General features: G+C 45.6%; 1 protein-coding gene across 1 annotated transcript in view; it reads right to left on the bottom strand.

The window, feature by feature from the left end:
• LOC100340719 (guanine nucleotide-binding protein G(q) subunit alpha) overlaps positions 1 to 14,851 on the bottom strand; it is a 315,175-nt gene extending 300,324 nt beyond the window's left edge. Inside the window, exon 1 of the mRNA XM_051858885.3 lies at positions 14,576 to 14,851. Coding sequence (XP_051714845.1) covers positions 14,576 to 14,711 — 136 coding nt within the window. The 5' untranslated portion in view covers positions 14,712 to 14,851. The remainder of the gene's footprint in view (positions 1 to 14,575) is intronic.
• Positions 14,852 to 15,618: the final 767 nt, after the last annotated feature.

The following is a 15,618-nucleotide window of genomic DNA, read 5'->3' as shown; positions in this document are numbered from 1 at the left end:
GTCATAAAAACCACAGTAATGAAAAACTTCAATACAATGCCCAGTACTTGGCAGATTAATATATAATTATAAATAAAGATGTCAGCCACAGATCACGACATTTATGTTTTTATTCTATATACACAGAGATACATCTTAGGACAAAAAAAATGACTATGTAGATGGCTACAATAAATTTCAAAAAATAAAAATAGTACAAACCATAATCTATGAAAAAGACTAGACTAGAACAATCTATGAAACAATCTATGAAAAAGACTAGATTAGAAATAGAAAAAAATCAGAACCACTTGTAAAATTTTAAACTGTCTTAAACAGCTCTGGTTCAAAAATAAAAAATCATACTTTTATAATAAATTGTACAAGGATGATAAGAAACTACATAGCAACAAGTAAAAGAATACAGTCTTAAACACTTCTAATTCAAATGAAGAAAATATTAACTGACTTTCATAACCAGGAACAAGCTAGCCAAATCACACTGCTGTGATTCAAAATACACTGAAACAATAAAAGCCATAAATATGACACATTACATACACATGAATAAGGCAAGATATCTATTAGATATTACTGACATGAAAAAAGCCAAGTACCTAAAGAACAGCTTATAAATCTGTGATGGGGTAAACTTACAAGTGGACTTTGTTTTCATTATAGAAGAAAAAGAAGTATACAACACTACATCCTATCTTTTTTTGCCTATAACAATGGCAATAAATCTGGCTTTCATGGAATATTTGAAGCAGATTAAGATTTTTATTTTAAGACAGAAGAGCAAAAGTTTGATTTGACTTGATAATAATTAAAATTTTCTGCATTAAGTAATACAAAACAAAGGAAAAGAAAACCCACCAAGGGTAAATTATTTCCAGTAAATATGACAAAAAGTTACTTTCATTTGGATGTTTGGAACACATAAATAGGCAAAGGAAATGAGACAACTCAGAAAATAAAAAAATGATCATTCTCACTAAAAACATACATATGGGAAAATGATCATTCTCACTAATAATCAGATAAATATAAATTTTTTAAAGATACCTTTTTTTGGCTATTAACTTATTGATACTACCATAATATTGCTCATGATGATGTAAATTGTATACAGTTATTTCAGAATGTTTTGAGTGGATGTAACTAAGAGGCATACAATTTTTCATATCCTCTGACCTAAAAATAACTTTCCTGAGAATCTATTGTGTGTTATATCTTAAAAGAGATGTCTCTAGGACAAGCATCTAACCTAGCAGTTACGATACCCACAGCAGGACACGTGGGTTTGACTCCTGGTTCTTGCTCCTGACTACAGCTTCCTGCTCCGCAGACCGGGAGGCCGAAGGAAATGATTCACACAGTTGGGTCCCCTGCCACTCCCCCATGGAGGACCTAGATTGAGTTCCTGACCCCCAACTTCTGCTTCAGTGCAGCCTCAGCTTTTGCAAGCATCTAAGGAGTGATACAGTGGATGTGGGAGCTCTGTCCCTGGAATAAAAACTTTTTGTTTTAGAGTTACGTCAAGAACTTCATCACAGCAATATTTTCAAAATCACAACACTGGGAGAAACCTTAATGCCAAAAAAGGACTGAATAACCATACGAATTAATATATATTTATCCTCTCAATAAAATGCCACATAGCTATTTTAAATATTAATATTGATGTGAATGGAATGGGAGAGGGGAGCGGGAGATGGGAGGGGTGCTAGTGGGAGGGAAGTTATGGGGGGGAAGGCATTGTAATCCATAAACTGTACTTTGGAAATTTATATTTACTAAATAAAAGTTTAAAATATATTAATATTAATATTAAAAATATATTAACATTAATTCTCTACAGCCACAGAGAAGAAGCTTGCAACATGTTAGATTGTACACTGATTATACTTATGCAGCAAACAGAATAAAGCAGAGAATAATATACCAAAAAAAAGCAATAAAGAAAAAATATGGTTCTGGCCAGCGCCGCGGCTCACTAGGCTAATCCTCCACCTTGCAGCGCCAGCACACTGGGTTCTAGTCCCGGTCAGGACACCGGATTCTGTCCCGGTTGCCCCTCTTCCAGGCCAGCTCTCTGCTGTGGCCCGGGAGTGCAGTGGAGGATGGCCCAAGTGCTTGGGCCCTGCACCCCATGGGAGACCAGGATAAGTACCTGGCTCCTGCCATCGGGATCAGCGTGGTGCGCCGGCCACAGTGCACCGGCTGCGGCGGCCACTGGAGGGTGAACCAATGGCAAAAGGAAGACCTTTCTCTCTGTCTCTCTCTCTCACTGTCCACTCTGCCTGTCAAAAAAAAAAAAAGAAAAAAAGAAAGAAAGAAAGAAAGAAAAAATATGGTTCTAAGGTTAGAGTGGCACATTTTGGATACGAATACATTTTAAAACCTTTCTGTCAAGCTTTGTGCAAAAAACTACTGCATTATTTGTAAAATTTCAAAAGCACTGGAAAAAAAACAAAAATAATGTAAATAAACAGAATGAGATATAATTCTTCCAAAGGCTAATGTGAAACAACACAACATATTTCTTAGGAATGCAAAAGAAAATAAATATTTCTTTTTGATTCAAGCTGGGACTCTATTAAATACTGTAATTTTCTCATTATAAACTTTTTCTTTTTTACTATTTAAAAAACAGTAATACCACCAAAGGATAAATATCTCAAGTGATCCTTTTTTATTTCATTTCAAAAAGACAATAAAATTCAACATAAATTCAGGCTGCAACACACTTCTGTAAGATACATTATATAATATAAATGAATATTTCAATAGAAAAAAATCATAGTGTGACCCCATGACTCAGGACTAGAGACATACAACAGTTTAATTCATCCTGGTTAGGAAACATTATAATCTGTGTAGCATTTCAGACACACAGACTCTGGGGATTTAGAAAAATCCTAGAGAAGAATCTCTTCTCGTAGTAAGCCTAGCCCTGGCTTACAAATCCTATAGATAATGTGTTTCTCAAAGGACAGAGCTGATGATCTTCATGAAAACACATTTGGAGTCAAGTTTTCTCCAAAAAGATACTGATAAGGCCTTGTTGTTTACTAAAGTGTAACTATTTGCCAAAAACTGCATGGATGAGGAAACAAATGATCAGAATCTGATAACGCAACACACACATACCATCTCTTCCTACAAGAATAGGGAAATCATGGAACTCATTGCTAGGAGGAACAGTATTTGCTCCAAACTTTGAGATACTGCTTACGTCCTCTGCATAACAACTTTGATGGTGACCCAAGGCATGCTCAGAGAAATCAGGATGTCCAGAGAACACACCGTTCCTTGCTGCTTGAACACAGCAAGGTCCTTCCACCTGCACTCTCCACGTCAGAGCTAAGCTTGGCTAGAAAAGGCGCCTGCGTATGGCAACTCATTAATTCCTGGGCCATTTGGAAATGACTGATAATAAAAAAAGAGGCTGATTTCAAGTATCTTTTGTTTCCGTGCTCCCTGGTTATTCTCTCAAATTATCCCAAATTACTCAAAAGATGTTTGCCTACATTTGGAACCAAGGAATCCTCTTCAATCAATGCAGCCCCACTCTGAATGTTGGTCATAATTAGAAATGGGCTTTAGGGACCTTTATTAATCTTAGGAGGGCCAGGCATTCGGCTTAGCAGTTAAGATGCTGCTTGGGATGCCTGTGTTCCACATCAGATACCTGGGTTTGAGTCTTGGCCCTACTTCTGATTCCAACTTCCTGCCGATGCATACCTTGGGAGACAGCAGGTATAAATGGCTCAGGCAGATGGATCCCTGCCAGTCACGGGGGAGACCTGGGCTGAATTTCCGGCTCCCGGTTTCAGTCTGGTCCCATCCCAGCTGTAGCAGCATATGGGGAATGAACCAGCAGATGGGAGTCCCCTCATCCCCCATTACCTTTCAAATAAAACAGTTTTTTAAAATCTTGGAAAAAAAAAAGTCGACCCCTCTGTTTGGTAGTGATGGCCCAGAATGTAAGAACATATCCAATTGAAAGGTGCCTTTTCTTGGCTAAAAACTGCATGGTTATTTCTGCATTGCATGCCTCCACCTGAGTATGAGGCTACCTGGCAAGAATCTCACGGTACTGCTTATCTACTTATTGCCTTAGGCGCCTGGAAGGCACTCTATGGCAGGAGAAGCAAGCCAGGTGAAAGCCAATTTCCTGGACAAGGATGTCTCTCTCTCTCTCATCCTCTTAACCTACCACCACATTAACAGAGCTTAGAAGACAGGAAAGATGCAATTCTAGCACCTGAAATGGAAGACAGAAAACACAATACAAACCATGGAGGAGCCAGGTTACGAAGCTTCTTTTTAGCATATAAATGGTTCTTCTCAGAACTCGGCACCAGCACTGCAAGAGCTCTGTGCTCAGTCCAGCTAATGCAGACAAGGGACTCAAGAAATCACTTCCTTAAGGTTCCTCTGATCTTGGTCTACCAATTACAGACGGCTCAGAGCTCTCACCGCTATACATATTTTAAAGCAAACTAACAGAAAGTATGAAAATCCTTCAGAGCCATGCTTTGGATGTTTCCATCGTTATCTGTTTTTCTGGTTTCAAGAAAAGCAAAAAAAAAAAAAAAAAAAAACCCATGGGCACAGTAATGGGAGAAGAAATGGACACAAATGGCACATCCAACTCTTCCCTGGGAGGCCCTGGAAAGGGGAACTTGTGGGCTCCAAATACAAAAAGCTGCCCCCACCATAGGCACTCTACTTCATGTAGGAGGCCCTCCAGGTACCCAGGCTGCCATGGCCAAGCAGTTGTCGCTAAAAATGGCAGAGTTGGCTTATAGGTAAATATAAAGACATTACTTGTAGGCAAATAAAAAGCATAGTTCCAAATCCAATGAAGACAAAAAGAAGTAGGGAGGCAAAGGAGGCTGCCCTGGGGCTCTAAGCAGAGTCGGGTCTGAGCAGAGCGGTGTTGAACACTGGGCCTATGGGCTGCACCTCTGTGCATCCCAGGATATCACCCTTCCTGCAGGAAGCCAGAGAGCCCCGCTGATGCGACAGGAGGCTTCTGATAGCACTCCCTGTGAAGACAGAGCAGCTATCAGCAGCAGGCCAGGCGGCGGGAGGGGGAGCTCGGCACAGAATCTCGAGGGCTGGTTCACAGGCCCTCACACACTCAGCTCTCCCCAGTCCCGGCAGAGCTGCCTGCAGAGGGTTACTCTGGTGCACAGAGGCCTGTGTCAGGCCCAGTGAGAGCATGCCACCACGCCCAGCAATGCCTCCTGATGCCCATCATCACTGGAGAAGGAAGGGAGCTCGGAGCCTCGTCCAGGGTTGAGATGGGGCAGAAAGCAGCCAGGATGCCCAAGTAGCAGGGGGGAGTGGGGAAAGTTTCAGTGTCCCAAGGGCCCTTAGAGATCATCCGGTCTGATCTCCTGAATCTACAGGCTTCTACAGGAAGAGCAAATGAACATAATGCCCAAAGGTTAGTTGTGGGGGGCGGCGGCGGGGGAGTGACAGGCAGGTAGGGCAGGAATATGCAACCGCCTTTCACAGGCTTTAGGAAAGGCACACAGAGGCAATCCACAAGGACAGTCACAGCAGTGTTTATCTAGGCGAGGAAACTTTCACAGCCAGCCTGCCCCTGCTGTTAAATCACTGTGAGATTTCTCAATTCTCAAAAAAACATACATCACAAGAATTAGAGAAGCAAGAGTTAAACACTTAAGGACCCTGGCCTTCTTTTAAGGGCAAACTATTGGCAAGAACTAAAGTCATCCTGTATTATTAGAACAAGTCACAGGAAATGGGCCATCTCTCTAGGACAGTGTGCAGAAAGAACGTACAACATAATGAAGAAGGCTTGCACAGTGCTCCCAGGGCAAGACAGTGCCACTGCAGCTTCCTCTGGAAAAACAAACCGAGCCATTCCCAAAAACCTAGGCAAGCTGACTGGGTGCCATGAAACAGAGGCCGCCGCTCCTGCTGTCTTGCTCAATTCTCTCTGCGGAACACACTTAGAAAGAGGTGATGGCAAGGCCCTCCAGCAACTGAGATGAGAGGAAAGCGTGCTGCTACTCCACCTGTGCCCACAGCCCCTTACGACCTACACTGAGGCCCAGTGGTCCACGAGAGAGGACCCAGCCCTGGCTCACTGACCCTCCGGGGCTAATCATGAGCCAACCTCAGGCCCTGCCCTCTAAAAGGAAGGAGAATTCTACGTGTTGTTCAGGAACAAGAAAATATTTTGCAGAGTAAGTGTGACAAAGAAAGTTAATCATGTCCTAAGCCCACATTCACAAATCCCCTTCTTTTAATGTATTAAAGCACCCAACTTCCCCTCTCACCAGCTCACAGCCACATGATGTCTCAGAAGCACCAATCTGGAAGTTCTCTAAACCTTAAAGGAAATGAGCAGGCCAGAGAATTTGAGGAAAGCCTCCCAGCAATTGTTTAAGGAAGGGGCTGTGAGGGAAGAAATGGGCAGGTGGGGTTCCAGTGCAAAGACTCTATGGGAGGCCTCCAGCAGTCAGCTGGGAGAAGGTGTGACGGGTGGGTCAATGGCTGTAGCCTTTGCTGCGAGCAACAGCTAGACAGCCTGAAAGCTGTGGGCATCACACTATACTCAAATATGGAAGCAGAAAGGCCACCAGCCACCCTGCTGGCCCCACAGCAGAAGCAAATGTAAACAGTAGGGGCCAGTGCTGTGGCTCAGCAGGTTAAAGCCCTGGCCTGAAGTGCCAACATCCCATATGGGCACCGGTTCTAGTCCCAGCTGCTCCTCTTCTGATTCAGCTCTCTGCTATGGCCTGGGATAGCAGTAGAAGATGGCCCAAGTCCTTAAGCCCCTGCACCCACATGGGAGACCTGGAGAAAGCTCTGGTTCCCGGCTTTGGATTGGCTCAGCTCCGGCTGTAGTGGCCATCTGGGGAGTGAACCAGCGAATGGAATACCTCTCTCTCTCTCTCTCTCTCTCATTCTCTACCTCTCTCTGTAACTCTTTCAAATAAATAAAATAAATCTTTTAAAAAAATGTAAACAGTAAAAATGAGACAAGAACTCCTTAAAACATTAAAAACAAAAGAAATTATCCTTTGATACTTTAGCAAGCAACAGTGATTTTAACAAGTCAAATTCTTCGATGAGGCAATGAATGCATGATTGTAGTACTCCAAAGTGAAAGTCACACATGACTGGAACTACACATGACTTCGTTTGCAAACATTCACGTGCCACAATGGTGTCAGAAAGTCCCACTCTACCTCTTGTGCTTTCACAGGTGGATCAGTTCCTGTTCTCTCTCTGAGGCTCCAGGAACATACAGGCATTAATAACATTTAGTTCCAAACCACACCACAATCCACTACACACGTCCTTGAACTGAGCAGCTTATTTTGAAAGCAGTCAAACTGCTCACAGTCCTGGATTAATCCCATAGGACCTGTGTATTTGACAGCTTTGCATTGGAGCTGCTGATCAACTACTAACAACTTTTCAACCAGAAACCATGCGAGCATGTTCAACTCCAACATTCTCCATGGTGAACGAATGACAGGCAAGCCCAGGAGACAAAGACCATTCCATTCCATCCCTGCAACACGGTGCCACAGATGGCCCACGAAACAGCAAAGAGGAATGGAAACTGGAGAACATATGAATGATACTCATTAGAAGAAAACAAGAAGTTTAAATTCACTTCCTGCAATTACTCCACTTTCTTCTGGGAATTCAGCTGTCCACCCACCTCCCACCCCACCTCCCGCACGTCCCTGGTTACTAATAGAATCACCGTGATTTGAGCTGGGAATCATGCAATGTTGAGATATAAAACAAGAACCACTATCTTTGCCATCCTGGAGCTTCCTATTTATTTAGAAGCATAGGGCAAGTGTTCATAAATAGTTTGTCATCGTCAGAGGCAAAAAAAAAAAAAAAAAAAAAAAACACTCCAAGAAAATAATGTACATGAATTTGAGTTCCCCTTCTCAAGTTCACAAGCTTTCCCCAGTTGTGTAATCCCCTGAGAGCTCCTACAACAGCCTTCAGATTTTGTGATTCTGTCTTTTTCTTTGTAAGAGGCGGCAACAGAAAAGTCCAAGCCAGCAAAGATAAATGAAGGGCACAACATCAACTACGAAACAAGTAAGAAATGTCTACGTAGCATATTATGCTGCACACAGTAGGTGCTTAATATCTGCCCACTTGGCCAGCATATTGCATGCAACTGTTCCTTCCTAAGGTGTACTTGGTTTAAAAAAAATACATTTTTGGAGGAAAGTTAATTTTTCAATAATTGACAAGTATGTCTTGAATATTCTCATAATTTTATTTTTAAATAACTTTTTTCTTCAAAATTTAACTATGGGGATGGGTGTTGTAGCACAGCAGGCTAAGCTGCCACTTGGGGCACCCACCTACTGTATCAGAGTGCCTGGTCTGAGCCTCTGCCACACGGTTTCCAATCCAGAGTCCTGCTAACGAGCACCCTGGGAGACAGCAGAGAATGGCTCAGGTAGTTGGGTCCTTCTCACCCATGAAGGAGACCAGGACTGAATTTAAGGCTCCTGGCTTCGACATGGCCTATCCCTGGCTGTTGGCAGGCCTCTGGAAAGTGAACGAGTGGAAGGAAGATCTAGCTATCATTCTGCCTTGCAAATAAATAAACATTTAAAAACAAAGTAAAATTTAACCACAAAGGCTTTTAACAAAATATCCTGCACTGATTTCAGAAATTATAGCTAGGTCTACAGATAAACCACAGAGCTACATGGCAAATTAAAGTTGGGGATCTGAACACTGTAATATGGGTATTTACTTAGTTTGTAAAGACCGAATTCAAGACCACCTAAGATTTATTACCTCATTTTGAGTATGTTTAGCTCCTTTTTCCTACTTACTACATGTTAAAATCAGATTTTTACATATCAGTAAAGAAACAAATCACAGGTGATTGTCAAACAACTTCCTATAATTTTATTAGTAACAGCTGTTCACACAACATAGCGTTTGAGTCTCAGAATAGCTCTTTCTTTAATGTTACTCCATTCGGCAGAACAAGAGAAAATGTTCACTGTTTACTGTAGCCAGTTACTGTCACTGATTTAATTACCAACAATCACACATTTTACCTTCTATTGCTACTTCACACTTTCCTCCGATTAATTCTGCAGAGATCTTAACATTACTTAAAAGCCTTTATAAAAATCTCCCTGAATTACGTCACTACTTCCCCCTTCAACCAGGAAATTTTCTACTCTCAATATGTGTATTTCCTTCAATCCAATGCACTGAATCTCAAGGAAACAGATTCTCTGACCTTCTTAGGGAGAAACTTACCCTCAACCTTTATAAAATGGCTTCTCTCTCTTCCAAGATAGTCCCTTTGAGAGCTATGTTTTCCCTCTACAACACCCAATCAACATTTCCATTAACATCAATAGAACTAATAAGTCTCCCAGGAGAAAAATTAATATGAATGCAGGAATCACGATCATCCTTGGAAAATCTTAATTTCTTTTCAAGTATAAGCTTGTCTGGATCATAAAGAAAAATCTCTTCCTTTTTTCAGCTAAGTTTAGTATCACATGCAGCCTCACAACTACAAAAGCTTTTTCAGGCCCTTAAAAATCCATGTGTAATAAAAATTCTAACTACAGACACTTCTGAAAACTGAACCTAAGCCATCTCTCAAACAGTGAAGCTGAATTGCTGTTGTTGTTGTTTTTTTTTTTATGAAAAGGAGGTTATCAAAGTTATTTGTAGTAAACAAAATGGCTATTAAATTATTCTTCTGGTTCTCCTTTCCAAACTCACCTAAAAATATCTGAACAGATACTCACGAAATAAATTCACTGTTGGGTAGGGTTTGAATCTGGGCCAAAGTGCCCACAGGAAGAAATAACCTAAGCACAGGACTGACTGTCACATGCCATCCACATAGCTCAATACAAGATCTCACTCTGAAGGCACTGATACACAGTCAGGGCTACAGGCAGATTTTCATGACGGATGTCTCCACTTCACTCTTCAGGTATAAACTTTAAGGACTTTGATCAAAGGAATAAAAAAAATAAAAAAGAGGGAATGCATCCAAATAAATCCTGACATTTAGAAACATACTCAACACTCAGAAGCTAACAGTAGCAAAAAATAAAACTGGCTGATCCTTAAAGCAGCTTCATCAACACCATATTCTGGTCTTTCCAGGGAGATGATATTATTAGGGTTGGTGGAGAAATGCTTTCATTCTAGAGTTCTAAGGAGCACCTCTAGACAGCCAGCAGCCTCTAGGTTAACTGCAGCCATCAACCTGCCCAGCCCTCCCCCATCCCCAGTCTACTAAGGACAGAGGGAAGGGTGCTTTGATCCAAAGGTGTGCATGAATGAACCCTCCATATAGTCTAAATTGGCCAGAACATTCCCAGGCTTCCGAGTCTCTTCTTGCTCTCCAACTGTTCAGCGTTCAGTACAAGATGTATGCCCCTTGTATCAAAAAATGTTCCATCTGCAATCCCTAGAATTCTGTATTTACCCATTGTGGTTTTCCTCATGTAACATTGTTAAGTAAATCACAAAAATCTGTTTGGTCATCATCTGTTCTCAACAGACTATTAAAAATTCACTCTGCTAAGCGCATCATAGAGAAAAATGTCTGGCAAAAAGACAACAGGGTTAAACCACCCACTACATGATAAAAAGGTAATCAAGATGACAACAGGTTTTTTTCCTTTAAATTTTCACACTTTGGGCAAGACTGTTCCATTCGCAGTGTACCCAGCACAGAACTGTAATATACAGGATCAACTATGTGATGCATTTGTAACCAACTGGCTCCAACAGCCACATACAATTTTCAAAAGATCATGATTTTATGTGCTGTAGATAAAAACATTACCTATCCCTCTGGCTCTTATAATTTATTCATTATTATCAGATCCCAACTTCTAGCAGGAGGGTCACAAATAAAATCTTTCATTCAGCAAATACTTTCTGAGGGCATTCTATGAGTTAGAACATGTACAACAAGCTGAGATTTAATAGTGAACCAAATAGACACAATCTCCATGCCTACAATCTTGCAGTGCAGAATAGGAATAAAATCTACAGCCATGCATGTAATTCAGTTCAGAAAACCAAGACCGCATTCATTTAACATTGACCTAAACTTTGCCTTCCTTCTCTCACTTCCTTCTCTGCCTCCCCTTCCTGCTCTCTCTTCTCTACCTCTCCCTCCCTCTCCCTCCCAAATTCGCAAAATCTTCCTATTTGATGATTATGATCTAAACAGAAAAGATGTCAAACATGCATAAAATAAGAGCAGGTTAAGAGGGGAAAAAGTGTATCTTCTAGGAACTGAAAACAATTTCACAATGAACATCTATAACCCAAGGCAAGCATTTGGGACAACTTGTTTTACAGACCTGAAGACAAATTAATATTAAATGGTGTGGCCCATGTACTACTGAAAGAAATATTTAGTGAATTCATGAATATTAATCAAAGCAAATATAATGTACTTTTCACCTAGAAAATACATAAAAACAGCAGTAAAGTTAAAACAGAGCATGCTTTTGTATGTCTATGTAGAATACAAAGTTTCCTTAGGTGTCAAAGAAAACAATCACTAAAGTAAATAAATTAAGAGAATAATTTTAAGAAAATATGAACTCAGAAATTAAGAAGATATTCTTAAGGTGGTAGATTTCAGGGTTCATTTTTAAAAAGATTAAAAATTAAAATATGCAAGTACTGCAGAATAAATTTGGAAGACATTACCATAATGGCTGGATATGAATCAAAACAGCACAAATTCTACTGCCACACTTCCGTGTCGTCAGCCAAACACTACTTTCCTTCTCTAATTCCTCCATATTATTAATATATATTAAATAGTTGTGTGAACAAATGCAAGGGTACACACATTTATCCCTACCACACAATTCCTTTAAATGCTGCCATGTCTTAAATTAAAATTTACTTTGAAAATAATTTTATCATGTCTTAAATTAAAATTTACTTTGAAAATAATTTTATCTTGCATTTCATTTACTATAAGGTTGATTCCTCCATTTAAGTAGGTAGTTTAAAATACCAGATCTTTAGACACTCTGAGAGAACACATTCTGTAACCCCCTCCCTCGGGGTAGGCTCTGTGTAAATGAAGGAAGGATCGGGAAAATTCAGGGTACTCATCAGAGCAGCACAGCAGAAATCCCTCTGCCGGAAGCCGCCCCATTACCCTTCCCTGCTCAGCTCAGCCCTCGGCTCCCTCCTGGACTCACCCACCATTCACACACAGGCACACATCTACATTCAGCACCTATCTTTACCACGTGAGTAGTGTGGGCACTGCACTGGTTAAGTCACAAAAGCCACACGCCTAGAACATGAAGTAGGAATTCCTAACGATGTGTGAGGATCAAGCTTCTGTCAGAGAGATGCATTTTCAAATGGCACTCATGAATGTAGATGCTCAATTAATATCCTATTTTTCTACCACTTCTAATGGGCCATAGTATGGGGATGAGGTGGGCCATATGAAACCCTACTGAAATGTCTAATAAGAGCGAAGTCTCCACACCACCACCACGTAAGCTGTGAAACTGTACCTTACATTTTTCTTTCCTCAGAAAATGATCTCCCGGTTCATTCCATAAAAGCACAGCACAGGGCATGTAATTAAGCCTCTATGGAAGTGTTCTTCCCTCTTGGGCATTCAAACCCAGGCCCTCTGACAAAGCCCCTGTGCTAAGGCACAGCTGCTGGGAAACCCAGAGCTGTCATAGTTCAGGCCAACAGAGCTGACTGCAGAGACCTTAGACGCCCTGTTCACAGCTAAACAGAAACAAATAAAGGCAGTAAACAGGGCAAAAGGAAAAGAAAACCCAGCTCTTCAAACAAGTCTCTCTTCACCACATGTTTTCTCCCCTGAATTCTGTATTTAAACACCTTCCCTTGTTCTCTCCACTTTCTTCTCAATCCCGAGAATTCAGAAAATGTTCAACCTCCAAAATGAGAATAAAATTTAAAAAAAATATATTTTTTTAAAGAACCTCACTTTCCAAGCGCAGTGTTTCCCTCCCCCGGCTTCACGGCCTCAAGCCCACCTCTTCCCCCCAGCCCGCTGCCTTCTGTTCCTTTATGAACCTGTGTACATTTGTCTAACAGGGCTTCAGAAGGAAGACACACAGCCCGGCGTGCAGAGTAGCCATTCGTAAGTACGGGTGGCCCTGTTATTTTGTTCCTGTTTGCAAAGGATCCAGTGCACGAGCAGTTGAGTCCCCAAAGACAGTTGGTTCTCCAGCAGATGGAATGCTCAAGATAAGAGAGGGAATACAGGCTTCTGCCACCCGAACTGCCCAGACCACACTCTCTCCTGTCGGAGACGCGCATTTATTATGCACACACAAACACGCAGAACACAAGTGCAGACGTCCTCCAGGCCTCTGCCGACCACAATAGCTCCGGGTGCCCTCACGCTGGCTTGTCTGTGAACCCTGGTGGCCTGATTCCGAGCATTCTCTCGGAGGTAATCATCCATAGACGCCTATTCGAGAGACGGCATTCTCTTGCTAACTTCGCGTGAAAGCAGAACGCGGGGCTGTTGATTCAGAGACCAGAGGGAAATTTTCCTTTGCAGCCCTGATGCCCAAGACACTACAATGCTGTCCGTTTCAAACAAAAGGTTTCTCTCTTTCCCCCGAAGAGGGACGGAAAGGCTGCGGTACTGTTGTGAATTCAGGCCTAGATCTGGGATGCCTCATTAGACAAAAGATACCCGTCGCTGTCAACAACCACGCCAGCCACGCTCCCCTCGCCCCGGTCCTAATCCGGAAGGAATGGTGCAGCCGAGAAGCACGCCTGCCACCATCCACTGGCCAAGAAACTCTGCTGGGCCCCTCCTGTGGGTGGCCTGGTGGCTGCAGAAGAACACTCGGGTGACACACGGGGGCTTGCCCGCCCTCCCCGCCCCCACCCCACGAACCCCTGGCTGGGGAGGGTCGACCCCTGCTGGGCTTCTAGTTTTCACCCCTGGGGATCCCACTCGCCAGTCTGCCCACCGGTGGCTCCCCCACTTCTCCTGGACCCCAGAACGCACCGATAATGGATGCACAACGGCCACCTCACGGCGCGCCATCTCCCCCCCGCCCGCCCGCGCCCTGTGCCCCGGCTCGGCTCGCCACCCTCCGGTCGACATACGCGCACACACACACACACACACACACACACAGCTCCACCACCCCTGGGGGCGCGGCGGCCCCGGCGCTGCAAGTTCAAGCCCTCAGCCCACCTTCCCAGCCCCGCGCCCCTAGCCAGATCTGATCTGCCATTGAGCAGAGACACCGCAGAGAACGCAAGCCCCCCCCACAACAAGGGACACACAAGACAGCACGCGCCGAGGCACCCAACAAGGCAGCCCCGAACCCTCCGCGCGCACGGGCGTGTGTGTGCGCGCGCGCGCGTACCCGCGCGGGTGCGGGTGGAGGCCGGGGGCGCGCCCGGGGAGGGTAGGGGCGAGCCCGGGGGCTGGGGGCGGCTGCCCGGAGGGGCCGGAGGCGGGGGCTGGGGGCGCGCAGAGGCCCGGGGGAGGGCCCGCACGGCCGGCCCGGGCCGTACTCACCCAGTAGCAGCAGTTTGAGCTCCCGGCGGGCGTCCCGCTTGTCCCTGCGGAGCTGCCGCTCGATCTCGTCGTTGATCCGCCGGGCTTCCTTGGCCTCCTCGCTCAGGCAGCACGCCATGATGGACTCCAGAGTCATTCTTCCAAAGTGCCTCCGCTGCAGCCCCGCCGGCACCCCCTGCTCACACGCGCGCACACACACACCCTCCCGCCCTCGCTCCCCCGAGGCAGCGGTGGCCGCTGAGCCCCCGCCGCCTGGGCGCGCGTCCGGGATGAGATCGCGGAACCGCCGCGGGGGCGACGGCCAGGGCCGGGGCCACCAGGTGGGCCGGGGTCTAGGCGGGCGCAGGAGGCCTTCGCCGCCCGGCGGAGCGAGGCGGGCGCGGGAGGCGGCCGCGGGCGCTGGCTCGGGGGGCGCGCAAGGGAAGGCCGCCGCGCCCGGCCTCGCTCAGACGCCCGCGCCTCCTTCCCCGGGAACGGGCAGCCCGCCTCGCCCCCCGCGCCGCCGCCGAGGCTCCCCTACGGTTTGCGCCCGGCGGCGAGAGCACATCCACCGGGGCGCCCCCCTAGCGAGCGGCCGCCGACCGCTCCCCGCACCCGGCGCGCCCGCTCCTCGCCGCCGCCTGACACGGCTCCCGGGCGCCCGCGGCCCTGCCCGCGCCCACCGCCCGGCTAAGCGCGCAAACCCCGCTCGCCGGCCCGGCCCGCCGCGCGCTCCTCCGCCTCCGCCTCCGCCTCCGCCTCCGCCAAACGCCCACCCCCGGCCCCGATTGCCAGGCGCGGAGCGGCTGCTCAGTGATCGCCCTCCCCCTCGCCACACACACACATTTTCTTCTTTCTCTGAACTGGAGCACAGATCCGGGAGGGAGGCGGCGGCGGCGGCGGCAGCGGCGGCGGCGGGAGGAGGCGGAGGAGGAGGAGGGGCAGGAGGCGGAGGCGGAGGGACGGGCGCGGGAGGCGGAGCCGCCCGGCCCCTCTTGGAAGGCTCTCCCTGGGCTCGCAGCCGCGCGCCGCGCCGCCCAGTGCGGCTCTCGCCTCGCTCGCGC

This window comes from Oryctolagus cuniculus, chromosome 1 (genome assembly GCF_051225735.1).
Source record: "Oryctolagus cuniculus isolate XC-2025 breed Fujian yellow rabbit chromosome 1, ASM5122573v1, whole genome shotgun sequence".
NCBI lineage: Eukaryota > Metazoa > Chordata > Mammalia > Lagomorpha > Leporidae > Oryctolagus > Oryctolagus cuniculus.
The sequence above is the reverse complement of the archived record's forward strand: the minus strand, read 5'-3'. Positions and strand labels throughout refer to the sequence as shown.